This window comes from Carettochelys insculpta, chromosome 3, assembly GCF_033958435.1.
Source record: "Carettochelys insculpta isolate YL-2023 chromosome 3, ASM3395843v1, whole genome shotgun sequence".
Lineage (NCBI taxonomy): Eukaryota > Metazoa > Chordata > Testudines > Carettochelyidae > Carettochelys > Carettochelys insculpta.
Window position 1 is genome coordinate 45,755,265 of NC_134139.1, and position 14,703 is coordinate 45,769,967.

The 14,703-nt window shown below is 46.3% G+C and overlaps 1 protein-coding gene across 2 annotated transcripts in view; it reads left to right on the top strand.

Annotated features, from left to right (window-relative positions):
* CMTR1 (cap methyltransferase 1) overlaps positions 1-14,703 on the top strand; it is a 70,997-nt gene that overhangs the window by 249 nt on the left and 56,045 nt on the right. For both annotated transcript variants that reach the window (XM_074989790.1, XM_074989791.1), the window contains exons 2-4: positions 6,041-6,169; positions 9,980-10,729; positions 12,619-12,681. In XM_074989790.1, coding sequence (XP_074845891.1) covers positions 6,041-6,169; positions 9,980-10,729; positions 12,619-12,681 — 942 coding nt within the window. The remainder of the gene's footprint in view (positions 1-6,040; positions 6,170-9,979; positions 10,730-12,618; positions 12,682-14,703) is intronic.

Below are 14,703 nucleotides of genomic sequence, written 5' to 3' on the forward strand. Positions count from 1 at the left end.
GGGGGCTGTATGGGGGGAGGGGAAGAGGGGGCTGGTGGCAGGGGGCTGTATGGGGGGGAGGGGAAGAGGGGGCTGGTGGCAGGGGGTGTATAGGGGAGGGGAAGAGGGGGCTGGTGGCAGGGGCTGTATGGGGGGGAGGGGAAGAGGGGGCTGGTGGCAGGGGCTGTATGGGGGGGAGGGGAAGAGGGGGCTGGTGGCAGGGGGTGTATAGGGGAGGGGAAGAGGGGGCTGGTGGCAGGGGCTGTATGGGGGAGGGGAAGAGGGGGCTGGTGGCAGGGGGTGTATAGGGGAGGGGAAGAGGGGGCTGGTGGCAGGGGCTGTATGGGGGAGGGGAAGAGGGGGCTGGTGTCAGGGGCTGTATGGGGGGAGGGGAAGAGGGGGCTGGTGGCAGGGGGTGTATAGGGGAGGGGAAGAGGGGGCTGGTAGCGGTGAGTAGGGGGGAAGGGAAGAGGGGGCTGGTGGCAGGCGTTGTATAGGGGAGGGGCTGTATGGGGGGAGGGGAAGAGGGGGCTGATGGCAGGGCGGGGATGAGGATGGGGATGATGAGTGCGGGGAGGCAGTGGGGGCTGGTGGCAGGGTGATGCTGTATGGGGAGATGATGGGTGGGGTGGTGGTTAGGGAAGGGGCAGTGAGGTGATGAGGGGCTCCCTGATGTTTCCATGTGTCCCACAGTCTCTGTGGAAACATGGTCCAGAGCCGTGTAGAGCAGTGGCTCTCAAACCTTCCAGGCTACTGGGCCCTGCTTAGGAATCTGATTTGTCTGGAGCAGTCCTAAATGTCGCCTCACTTCCAAACTACTTGCTTAGAAGATCAGACATAAAGATGCTGAAGTGTCACAGCACACTAGTATTGAAAAATGTTGTGCCATTTAATTTTTGCCATAAAATAAAATCTATTGGAACATACTGTATTTAGTTTTCAGCATTTAGTATTCTAGAGCAGTAAAAAAGCCATTGTCTGACCTTTTATTTTGCACAATTTTGGCTAGTGCTTTTTATGTAGTTTGTTGTAAATTAGACAAATATCTAAAGGAAGTGATGTACTCCCTGGAAGACCACAGCATCTCCCCTGGTGTACATGTACCTGTGGTTGAGAACCACTGATGTAGGTGAAGCAGCCCTGAGTATGAGGTGAGGGTTGGTTTCTATTCCAGCCCTTATCTCTTTCAGGGGAATGATTGCCAGGTCCTGCTGGCTGGGGGAATCCACATCCTGCTTCACAGGCACAGGGTCTCGCAGATTACTTCAGAGAGTCCCCTGCTGACCAGGATAGCCTGGGGAAATCCTTGACAGAGTGGTGGTAACTTTCTCAGAGTTGCTTGTGTAATAGTCTTTTAGACAAGTGAATGCCTTTTCCAGGGTTGCTATGGGTCCTGCCAGGTGCTAGAGCTCTAGCAGAGAGTTTGTGACAGAAGCATTTGTGACCTCTTGAACACACAAAAGATGGCGTAACATGTTTGTGGGTGGTAGCAGATGGGAAGCAGATTTGTTTTTCTTTAGCGGTCAGGGAACTGGAATGGGAGTATTCTCAATCTTTATTTGAAGGATAGGGGGTGCTGAAAATTTGAGCAATTCCCTACACCCGATTATGTTTACCAGATATTTATTAAACAAAATAGAACAAAAAGAAACAAGATAAGGCTTTAAGCAGTGAACTAATTTCCCTTCTCAATACTAGAACATAAGGATTAACAAGACATGAATTTCTAATGTGAGATGCAAGTGAGAACCTTCTTTAAAAACCTCCTCCCAGAAATTCCTGCATGTGGGCCTCTTCTAACACCTGATTTGGTAAAGTTCCTGGGAGGAGGGAAGGAGACCCAAAGTTAAAAAAGTTCCTGGCTGTCTGTGGGATCAGGTCCATTTGCCTGCTGACCATTGCTGTCGTTGACCTCTTCCTCCTTCATATCTTCCTGGCTGTTGTCACAGGCTGCTGAGTAATCTCTTGGGAGGCAGCCACAAATTCTTTGGGGACTGTCTTAGGTCCCCCCCCACCCTAGAATCCCATGCAGCTGCTCATAGAAACAGCATTTTTGCAGCTATCACCCAGAATGTGCATTTGGTTCCTTTATCTTCTGGCATGACTGCCTGAGCACCTTTATTTTCAGGCGGCGCTGCTGAGCCTCCCTGGTGTAGCCTTGTTTCACTCTGCCCTGTAAGATCTTGGCATAGATGTCTGCACTTCTTTTGCTGCTTTGTAGTTCTGCTAGCACAGCTTCCCTCAACCAATAAGGTTCTGGATCTCTGCACTCTCATCTGCAACTCTGTGAATTCGTGGCCAGATGTGCTGCTGGTCCACTCGCCATGGTGGTCAAACAGGAAATGAAATTCAAACTTTCCTGTCTGTTTCCTGCACACCTGGAGAACAGTGGAGCTGAAGGTGGTAGCCAGAGTGGTCACATTAGGGCATTGTGGGATACCTCCAGGAGGCCAAGAGTGTCAAATTTCACAACTCTCCATCTGCACTACCATAAAGTCAACCATGGAAGGTTGATTTTTGGCAATACTCCTTGTGAAGGGCAGGAGTACAAAAGTTGACCTTAGGGGCCCTTAAAGGTGGTGCAGTAGATCCTGTAGTGTGGACTGATTGCTCAGAAAATTGACCTAAGTCAGCTAAATTCTGTCTAACCTCCTAGTGTAGACCAGGACTTAAACTTACTTGACTATGCTTTTCTTTAAACTGTTTGAAGTAGTTTTCATCTCTTTCACCATCACACAAATACATAAACTGCACAAAAATCAATATGCAACTTACACGAACTATTAAAAATAATGATGATGATCCAAAATTGGAAGAAAATGAATATTTTCAATTCCTGCCTTTCTTTACGTGGCTATCTGTGGAAGCTTGGAAGCAGCATGGGCAGCTGTGAGACGAGAGGTGGGGGGATAGCAAATGTGAGCAGGGATGAGAAGCAGGGGGAATTGGGAGGCCCTGTGTGAAGGTAGTGCAAGTTGGGCACCCAGCTCTGAAGGAGCGGCGTGGAGGTAGGCATTGACAGTTCATTGCTATGGGTAAAATGTGCACATTTAGTCCCTGTCTCCCCCACCAGATGATGTGCCCCTCCGTTTGAGAACCTCTTTGGTAGGCTGAACAGCCTAGTATCAAGTGTTTGTTTTCCATATAGCTGCATAGAGTGTGTAATCAAGTTACCTATTTGCCTTCTTTTTGTTTAACTAGATAGACCCGAGGAGCTCAGTCATTCATTCATTCAATCATTTTCAATCAATCCTTCAATCATTTTCATGTTTCTTTTGAACGCTTTCAAATTCATCACCATTCTTCTTGAATTGCAGACACCAGAACTGGACTGTATTCCAGCAGCCGGCATACCAATATCAAATGCAATAAGGTCTTGGAGTACACGAACCCAGAGTACGTGACCCTGCTCTTATGCAGCTGACCCCTGATTCCTATAGTAAACCCTGGAAATGCGCAATTTCCAGTTGTGCTTAACTCTCTCCCGCTCAGTGCTGGCTCAGCCCCTCCCAGCTCTGCATGGCCCTGGCTTAGCCCCCTGCACCTCAGCTTTGCTCACCACCCGTGCATAGCTCTTGCTCACTCACCACCTCTCGGGTGTGACTCTGGCTCAACCCCCCTGCCAGCTCATCACCCGCACGCGGTTCTGGCTCACCACTCACTCCCATGACCGGCTCTGGCTCACTACCCCTCACGCACGGCTCAACCCCCCTACCTCCCACGCTGGTTTAAACCACCTGTGCGTGGCCCCAGTTCTATCCTCCGGCCCCAGTTCAACCCCTCACACGTGGCTCTAGTTCAAACCCACCCCCCGTCCTGGTTCAAGTCCCTCCTTCATGTGGCCCTGGTTCAACCCCCCTGCGTGTGACTCCAGTTCAAGCCACCCCCACCGACCCTGGTTCGAACCCCCTCCTGAACATGTACCTGGTTCCATCCTCCTGCCCCAGTTCCACCCCTGCATGCGTCTCCAGTTCAACCCCCCGCCCCCGGCGCATGGCTCCAGTTCAGACCCCCCCCGCCTGGGTTCAAGCACCCCCACGTACAGCTCCGCTTCAACACTCCTGCCCCAGTTCAACACCCCCCGCGGCTCGGTTCACCACCCCCATGCACAGCTCTGGCTCAACTCCACCCCTTGCTCTCCTGCAGCACTAACCCACCCCAGGCTTAGTGTCCCCCTCCCACCCCAGGACTTACCTTTCTACTGTATCCCCGGCTGCAGAACACGTGTTCCACCAGGGGAAAAGCTGGACCCCAACTTACACGAAATTCAGGTTACGCGAGGGTATGTGGAACGGAACCCGCGCGTAACTCAAGGGTCTCCTGCATAGAGGTAAAATAACCTCTTTGCTCTTTCATGAGATTCCCATTTATATATCAAAGGATCACTTTAGCCCTTTTGGCTACAGCAGTGGACTGAGAGCATATGTGCAGCTGATTGCAGGTCAGGGTGAATAACAATCTTTTTGAGCATCACTGGTTCCCAGTGTGCGGTTCCCCAGGGTGTTAAAATGGCCAACAGTCTGTGTTCCTAGATGAAGACCTTTATATTGAGCTGTATAAAAACACATATTGTTTGCTTGTGCGCAGTTTACAAGCTACACGGATTGTGCTGAATCAGTGAGCTGTCGTCTTCATTACTTACTACTCCCCCAATTTTAGCAAACTTTATCAGTGATGCTTTTATGTTTCTTCAGGTCATAGATAAAAATGTTAGAGTAGGGCCAAGAACAGATCCTTGTAGAACTCCATTAGAAACACCTGCTCCTTGTGGTGATTCCTTATTTACAACTGCATTTTGAGACCTATCTGCTAACTTTTAATCCATTTAATGGTTGCCATGTTTTATTTTACATTGCTCGAGTTTTTTATCACAATATCATCTGTTACCAAGTCCAAGTATAAATACAGCAGCACTGTTACATTTATCTTGCAGCCTTTGCTATTAATTATTGAGCCACAATGACATTTTTCATCATGTACTTTCAAACTGTGTTGATGATTGTCTTTAAGCTATGCCATGTTCTGCAGATAAATAATACTCTTGTGGCAGTAACAGGAAGGAGGAAATAGCTGAATTGTTCCAACCCTTTGTTGAATTCACTTAGAGGTTAAACAATGAACAATTTCAGCCTCTCCCAAGTTAGGGGAACCACAACTCCTGCTTTCTCTATTTACCAGGAAAATTCTTCTCTCTGAGTTGGCCTTCAGTGCCTGAACCTCCAGCCCAGACAGAGCCTAGCTGCCTCAAGTAAGATTGGAGAGTCACAGTGCTACACATCAATGTTTCTCTAAATTCTTGACCAATGCGAAAGACTTTATGGAGTTAAAGCTTCTATTGCTCTTATGGTTTTGAACAAGGGAAATGACAGGATGCCAGCATTGCTTTTTCTGAAGCTTTCATCAGAGGCTTTTTACTAAATATTTTACCCAGTTGGCAGAAGATGGTTTGTTGTCAGAGTACAGTAGGGTCACAGCATTTATGAGGGCTCAGTGTTGAGAACCATTCAATGCTGAATTTCGCGAATATCTGGACGTACCACATGGATGGCTAGGGCACCTCATGGTGGTGCCAAAAGTGCCACGTGGTGGCAACAGCAGTGTCATGCAGTGGCAAAGGTGCCTTGCGCAGCACAGGTGGCTACAGTGCCTTGTGTCGCACAGCGGCAACAGTGCAGGGGACAACAAGCCACTTACGAGTAATTGAATTTGTGAATGTTAAATTCACTGCTGTCACAACCTCGCTTACTCGCTTAAAGAAGGTTTGTTATCAGTAAAATGGACACAAATGTTCCTCACTCCTAAAACATCAACGTGTTTTAGGCTTTTTTAAGGTTTCCCTCTAGCTTTCGACTCTTAGACATGAAATTGTCAAATTCAGTAGAAGTTATAAATATATGTGTGTGGTTAGTGTTAAACTTGCTACTCTGCACCTCTGTAAAAACTACTGTACAAAGGTAATTCATCCCCAATGTTTGTTTTACTATATTTAGAATGGAAAGCAGATAGATCACTCTTTCTGTACTGTTGCTAATGGTGGCTATTAAACTTTCTTTTTCTTTAGGTAACTATAGGTCGTGGGTTTGGCCTCACCTACCAGCTGCTCTCAAAAACCTGCCCACTGATGATCTCCCGTTATCACTGTGTTTTCAAGCAGAATGCAAAAGGCCAGTGGACAGTTACAGACAACAAGGTACTGAGGTTGAATTGCGTTTTAATTGCATTGAGAGGTATTGAGGATGACCTCCCATTATGGAGCTGTGTCTGAACAGTTGTGAGGTCATAGTTACGAAGTACAGGTAAACTTGAGTCATGCTGTAATACAGTATAGTTTAACTTGGGTAACTGGCTTGTGAGAACGTATGCTTCTGGTTGTGCACCCTGAATCTGGAATTGAACTTAGCAGAGATCTAGAATGCTGACTCAGACTTATTTGTATTTGCCTGTAAGGGATGCTTCCTGTGTTTAGCTTCTTTTCTTTGACAGAGCGTATTAATGCTATCAGATAGCGAAATGCTGAGGGAAATATTGGTCCTGAGAATTAGTCTGTGAACTTTCCTGTACAAAGAATGACTATGAAGGTTGGCATTCTTGAAAACGATATTACTCTTGTAACGTTAATTAAATGACAAACTGGCGTCTGTATGTCTAGTGGAATAACAAAAGTTTAGCTTTAATAAACTAAAATGGGAGATGGTTTTCTGATTGTGAAACTGGTTTTGATTCCTTTGGGTGACATGAAACACAATGTCATCATGAAGCTAGAAAGGGTGTGCAAAGTGGGGGGCAGATCCCTCGGGGGAGGATATAGAATTTCATAAGTGGGGCACAGCATGATCAGTTGCTGGGTCTCAGGCTCCTCCATCTCATTAAAAATGTTGAAGTACGTTACTGTTGTTATGTGTGTATTCACATTAATAAGTTTTTACATTCTGCCTACTTTTCTTACACATGCCAAAAGGATTTTTTTGCATGTGAACATAAGCGATATTTCTGTTGGTTTGGATTACACTGGACAGGTTGTGGGGGCTCTGCTAATTGCAGGAACAAAAAGTGGGGCCTGGCATAAAACATTTGCTCACCGCTGAGCTAGATTAAAGGATTGAGATCTGAGTTCTAAGCACCTCACTATCTCATTTGCTGACAGTGGCAAGTTGGTGTCTCTGTCAATTCAAGTCCCTTTCCTCCCATGCTTTCCTTCAGTCTGGAAAATTATTAAAGTCAGGAACCTGATTGAAAATGAGTTAGATGCAACACATGAAATATTCTATAATGCACACTGACTTTTAAAGGATGCAGTTGGAAGGCCAAGACCAGGTGGAATAGCTAGAAGACATACGGTCAGTGTTATTAACATTTCAGTGGTATTTGTTTTGATGTACCCAATACAGCTGCAGCGTTGGTCAGTTTCCTGTCTCCTGTGAGGAGCTGGGAGCCAGGCTCCAGATCCCCACCAATCCCAGCTCCTGAGAGTGGTGGGGAGCTGAAGCTTGGCTCCCACCTCTCCACTGCTCACAGCAGACAGGAATGCTTGTCAGTTTCCTGGCTCCCCCAAGTAACACACAATTTGACTTATGCTGGGCTGCACAAGAACACAACCTCTGCATAAGTCAGGGGTCTACTGTACTTGAGGTCTGTTTATACATTTGCTATTTAAAGTTCTTCTAGCTCGGGGTCAGCAACCTTTCTGAGGCAGGGTCCCGAAATGTGACCTTTTGACCTTTATGTATAGTCAGAGTACTAGAGATACTTTTAGAAGTCACCAATAGTCCCACTTACAACAACTTCATTAATAAAGATGCAGATCTTTACCATTGGTCTATTTAAATCTCATTCCAGTTGGGTTTTTTCAAAAACTAAACATGTCTGGGATTTTAATACAGGTTTGACCTCTCTTACCCTGGATTCTCTGGTTCAGCAACATCTCTCATCTGGCAGGGCAACGGATGCTGCTGGACCAGAGAGATCCATCTGCGCAGGGTGCATCACAGCCATGCTGGTGGCAGGGAGTCCTGCTGGCAGCGCGCTTTGGGGAGCCCCAGAACAGGGAGCCAGGTCAGGGAGACCCACTGTGGGGAGCCCAGCCCCCGTTGTGAGCCCCACAACTGGGAGCCAGTTGGAGTGGAGAGCCTCACCAGCAGCTCCACAGCTGGGGGAGGACACCAAGCCAGGGGACCTTGCTGGCAGCCCCCTGTCCCCAGGAGGACACCAGGTGGGGCACCTCACCAGCAACTCCACAACTTGGGGGACCCAACTGTGGCTGGGGAGGGGACTGTGGCCCACGATCAGGATGTTGGCCACTTGCAGGCCCCAGGGGAACTGGGAGAATCCTGTGGGGGTGGGGGGATGGGAGCTGCCTTGGGCACAGAGCCCCAACGACAGCCTCACGGCCCCAGGAACCTTGTCCAGGATGTGGCCAATCTGTGGGGCTGGGCGAGACATGCGGGCCCAGGAGCTGTCTGGAGCACCTCCCTGCCATGCTGAAAGAATAGGACTCAATTTAGTTGGTTTAATGGCCAGATCCCTCCTGCTGGCCATTAAAGCAATTAAACTGAGTTCTACTTCAGTGTTTCTCAACCTTTTCTTCATAGAGTACACCCTCTTTTTAAGCATAAGTACCCCAGTACGCAAATTTTCAGACATGCAAAATCCTCAATCCCTCCTCTCCTCTCCAGAGCCAGGCAGCCACAGCCCTCTGCTTTAACCCAATCCTCCCTTCTTCAGAGCCAGGCACCCCCAGTTCCCCACTTTAAACCAATCCCTCCCCTCATCCCCCAGAGCCAGCCCCCCCAGACCTCTCCCACTCTAAATAAATACCCTCCCCCACCCACAGAGCCAGGCACCCTCAGCACAAACTGAATCTGGTGACGTACCAGAGCCGCCATCACCTCAGGAGCTGCGTGAGCCGGGACCTGAGCTGCTTCTGGGCCCTCATGAGCTGCGCTGGCTGGAGCCATGCCCTCTCAAGCTACATTGGCAGGAACAGTGCCTTGCGTGAGCTGCACCAGCTGGAGCTGGGGCCTGCGCGAGCAGTGCCAGAAAAATGACAGCAGTGCCGGGATAGAAAGGCTCCACGGGCTGGACACTCCAGGGCAATACCAACCTTTTTCTCATGGGGGGCAACAGTGATTCCTTGTTAAGCTAGAAATAGAGATGTCTGTCATATCAGTCAGGTAAGCCTGAAGTTCTAGTCCTGGTGTATGTAGTAGTGGTTGGAAACCATTATGCTAACTCATGAAGGGTAACCCCTTGCTGCACCTGCTGCATTTTGTCACCTCTACTATTTCCTTAAACTTGTTGTCATGTTTCTTGGGAATACTTCCTTTGCTGAGGACCCTATGCTCTGTACTAAGCACATGTTGTACTTAAAAGAATCATGCAGGATCTTTCTCAGTGTATAAGGCAAAACACCAAGTTGCTACATTTTTTACATCTTCCAGTATGCCTTCTCCTTCCTTTGGTGCTTCTTTCCAGAAACAGAACTGCTACTGGTTTACATTGTCCCCTCTACTTTCTTTTGGTATAAATTTAGTTCCTTTAACCTTCTTCGTAGCCTGTTCTCGATCTCTTGGTGATGTGTCCAAATAAATAATTCTTGACAAATCATTGCAGTGTCTCATTGATTTCTCTGTTTAGAGTTCTTCCTATGGGCTAGTCCAAATATTTCCCATTAAGCTTCTGACCATTGTTTCTTGTTTATACCATCCTAAGCAGCCTTGGATAGTTCTTTCCTTTTTTCCGCATGGTTGCCTAAATTAATTTTATTCCTAGCAGTTGTAGAAGAAAACCCTTATTAGTGGTAGAACTAAATTTTACGCACACATGAGAAAGGGACACTGACTCAGTTATCTGAATCATGCAGAAGCTAGAGGGGCAATTTGTTGAATTGTCCTGGCAATATTCTTTCTGAAAAGGTAGGCTGTGCTTGCAGCAACCAAAAATACTTCATGGAGGAGTTAACATAAACGTACATTGAAAAGGTTTGCTGATTTCTGTTTTTCAGAGTCTGAATGGTGTTTGGTTGAATAAGGAACGCCTTGATCCATCAAAGGCCTATCCAATAAGTGAAGGAGACCATATACAACTAGGAGTGCCTTTGGATAATAAAGAGACTGCTGAATATGAATATGAAGTGATTAAGGAAGAATGGGAGAAAGTTGGTCCATTTTTAGCCCCAAGGAATGACCATCTGATGGGAAAAGCTAAGGGTGCAAGAACTAAACGCAAACTTAGTTTGGAGGAATCAGAGGCATCTGGAGCAGAAGGCCCTTCGAATTCCAAATCCAAAAGGGACAGAGTGACTTGTGACAGTGAACCTTTGGGTAAATCACATGAAAGGGCAGAACTGGCCAAACAACCAACAGAAAACATGGATGTCGAGCTACCTTCTCCTGGACCAAGCATGGAGGAGGATAAAGCTCTAGTGTATTGTAATCCTGTGAACTCTGAGAAAGCTTTACCTTTTAGCCATAAAGACCAGAAAACCTCTAGTCTGGCACAGTCTTGGACTGGTTTGGAAATGCTGAGGAAAACTCTGGGAAATATAATGAAGCTGAAAGTCAGGATGGAGGAGAAAAAGACGGCTATTCTGAGTGTGAAGAAGAGCAGGAAGTCTGGCCAAAAAGAGATCAAGGTGATGGAGCAGGAGCTGCAGGAACTGCAGAACGAGTTGTGCACTGAACAGGAACATCAGCAGCAGAGGATGGAACAGCTGGAGAAGACATTCCATGAGGAGCAGCAACAGCTTCTGGAGGTATGCAGATTGGTATGGATATTATCATCCATTCCAGCATAGGGATGTAATAGAGTATCCAGTTGCACAACAAGCAGATGCTTATTGGTTAAGTAGTTAGTGCTACCAGTTACTCGCAGCTCCCCACTCAGTAAATAGGGAATGGCTCAGCCTCTACCTTTCTTGTGCCGGCATCAGGCAGTTTACCGTGCTGCTGCTCTGCATTTAAAAGCAGGTTGGCTCAGCTTCTTTTTCCCCCACCTGCCCACCCCTGCTGATCTTCATTTAAAAGGCCGAGCCAGAGCACAGGCTGGTTCAGCTTCCATTTCGCCCTCTCCCCTGTTCTGTATTTAAAAGGCTGAGTTGACACACAAGCTGTCTCAGCCTCCCTGCCTGTTGGGCACTGGGCAGTCCCATTCCCTCCTGTCGCTCTGTAGTTAAATGCAGAGCAGCAGGGGATGGGAGAAGAGCTTGATCCTCATGGCTGGGACAGAAGGTGAGCCAGCCTGCATGCCAGCTTGACCTTTTAAATGCAGGGCAGCAGGGGGGCGGGTGATTAGCCCAGTCATCAACAGAAATTTGGTGGTTTCTTGGTCACCAGATCACTTGCTCTTCAGTATTCCTATTGCAGAAGTGTGCCAGTTCCAAACATAGAGAATGGGTAGGGATGAAAGGGGCTGGACCAGTCAAGAGATTAGTAAAGAGGTTTAACCTGAAAGGCAGGTTCATCACAAATAGATAGTAAAGGCATTGTTGCCATCTGAAAGCTGAATGGCCTATGCAAAGTGAATGTTGTTTCTGTGTCCTTCCTTGTGGTTATAGGGAGAAGGATGACTGAATGGATCATTTAGATTGAACTCTTCTATTTTTACTCAACATAGGTTATCAACTCAAGACTGATTTGGATTCCAAGCCCTTTCCCATTCAATCAGGATAATCAATGGGAATTGTTACTTTCTTTGATCCAGACTAGCTAATGAATAAAGTGCAGCAAAGGCAATTTCCTTATCTGTAAATAGTTTTTCCTTCACAAAGCACTCATCTGGAAGTTTTACAGGGCCTGTATATAGATTTTTTTAAAAAAGCTCTGCTGTCTCTATGTACTTCAGTTTGTTAACAAGTATGGTTGTTAGCAAGAGAAAATCCAACTGAAAGTGGATTGGTCAGTCTGTCTAGTAATTGTGAACACTCAGGAAAGCCTATGTGTCCAGATTATTAGATACTTTATTGGAGAAATCTTGCATACAGGAAGAAAGATTTCTCCCTCCCTACCTATGCTGATGGAGGAATCCAAAGCAGCAGCGGGTGTTGTATACAATAATGTGGCAGATTAATTTCTTTAGATGTGTTCCTAAGTGGAGTTAGAACATTTCCATTTTGTCACTCAAAACCTATTACTTCCCTTTCTGTGCCTAGTGAACATTCTAGTTCAGTTAAAGCTAAAATAACTTGGAGATGTTCCGGATATTTAATATTGAAGGCTATTGTCTACAAAGAGTTATAGTGTGTAACTTTAGATTGTGCTGATGATTCGAGAGCCCTGAGATCATTAAAGGTAAGAAAGTTCTTAGGGTTCACTTCACACTAGCAAGACTTCTCAATTTATCCATTTCTAACGTGAGAGAAACTCTTATTTTCCTCTCTCCTCCCTGTTCCGCTAGCTTGGGGGAGTCAGCAAACTGGGGGTCAAATGCAGACTGCCACACACTTTTGACTGGACACTGACATCTTTTTACTTGCTTTTATTTTATTGTTTTCTTTTCTGTGAGGTTTGGACCTTGGCCATACCTTGTCAAAAATAATTGACTGCTCTTTCTGTAGCTATTTCTGACCTCTGTGTATTGCTTAGTCTGGTTCCATAATAATTGCTCTTCCCCCAGCAAATGTCTTTTTATGTCTTATTTTTCCAGGGAGTGAAGCAGCAGCAAGGGGAAGAGAATCTGAAGGAGCAACTGGCCCAGGTTTTGCAGGAGGTAATTTACTACAGACCTAGTTGTGGTCCAGCTGTGCAATGTGGGGAGTGCTTAAACTTTACCTGCTGTTCTGGCAACTGTCCAGGATCCTGAGGTCTGTCCCTGTGGAACAGATTGTAGCTGCTTTTCATCTCTGTGATGTAAGTGACAGGTCCCACACGCCCCAGTAATTGGCAAACAGAAATACCGTCGAAAAGGAGCAAAATTACACGAAAATCCAAATACGACTTAAAAGCTTTTGGTAGCAGTAATGAATATTTAACACGTTAGCTGGCTGGGCCTTGGCTAACCAGATTTTTATAAGCTAGCTGTCACACCTCTCTCTGCTACTTTCTTTTTTTCTAAATCAGCTTTTATTGGTGCAGGTTACAGTATTTTCAAAGAGTGTTTTTGTAGCTAGGATATGGAGAGCTAAGTTGGCTGAGGTAATGTCTTTTATTGGACCAGCTTCAGTCGGTGAGAGAGACTACATTCTCTGCTACACAGAGCTCTTCTTTAGCACTGGAAAAGGTATTAAGGTTTGGTCTACCGTTCAGAGTTAGGCTGATGTTAGGTCCCTTATGTTGGCCTAACTACATCAATGTCTGCACTACAGCCTGCTGAGGTGAGTGTCCGGCTACACTGACATAACTCCGTCTCCATGAGAGACATAAGGCTAATGTCGATGTAGTGAGGTAGACATAGGGTCTGCTCGGACTTCACGTTCCTGCTGTTGGCTGTCATTTTGGTCAATTTCACATCTCCAATCGACAGGAATCCAGTTCCCGGTGTGACAGGTTCGGTCACAGAGATCCTCTTAAGAGTCACTTGATCTGCTGAAATACCATCAACCCTCCCTGCCTGCCCTCCGCCCCACCCCACCCTGTCCTGCTGAGTGAGATCCTCTGTGCTATCACTGGAGGAGACAAAATTCGGGGATCACAGCCCACAGCAAAGCAACACAGACACTGAGGTCAGCTCAGGTTTGGGAAGGCTCAGTCAAAGGTACTTCACACAGCAGAGAGGGTCACAGCTGCAGTGGACCACAACTCTTAGACAAATTTGTCTTACCCTGTACAAAGTTTTACACAGAGCAAGTTGATAAAGTTTGCCCCCTTTATCAATGAAAGAAAGAAATGCAGAGCCATTTCCTTCCCTCCTAACAGTTATTTACATTGGGTTATGAATAAACAGAAGTGATTTTTTGTTTAAGTATAAAAAGTTTGTTGCAGGGATAGGTTCCTGGATTAGTGTTTCAGTGGTATTGTGTGGCTGCTAGTGATCAGCCACCCAACCTCAAGAAATACTCGCTAGTAGCCACACACCATACCAAAGAGAAACTAACCCAGAGACCTATCCCTGCAACAAACCCTGTTGCCTGCTTTGTCTAGATGAGATGCCATCACAGGACCTAATGACATCAGGCACACCATCAGGGGCTCATACACCTGCACATCCACTAATGTGACACATACCATTATGTGCCAGCAGTGCCCCTCTGCCATGTACATTGGACACACTGGACAGTCCCTGCATCAAACAATGAATGGACATAAATTAGACATGAGGAAGTGGAATACACATTGACCTGTAGAAGAACATTTAAACCTCCTAGGACAAAAAATAATGGACCTTAAAGTGGCCATCCTGTTACAAAAAGGGTTTTACTACTCGATTACAATGGGAAACATCTGAATTGGAATTCATTTGCAAGTTTGATGCATTTAACCTGGGACTTAACAGAGATCTCAATTACTTTACACATTTCAAGGACAAGTCTCAGAGAGGTACCATGTTAGTCTGTAACTTCACAAAACAAAAAAGTTTCCAGTTTTGAAGAAGTGGGTCTGCCTCATGAAAGCTCATCACCTAATAAGTTATGTTGTTAATCTTTAAAGTGGTACATCTTTAAAATCTTTAAAGCAACTGCTTTTTTGTTTTGTGATTACAAGGACTATTTCCCCACCTTTGATATTCACAGGAATGGCACCCGTCCCACTTAATTAACTTCTTCCACAGGTCCTATTAATGACAGCTGACACT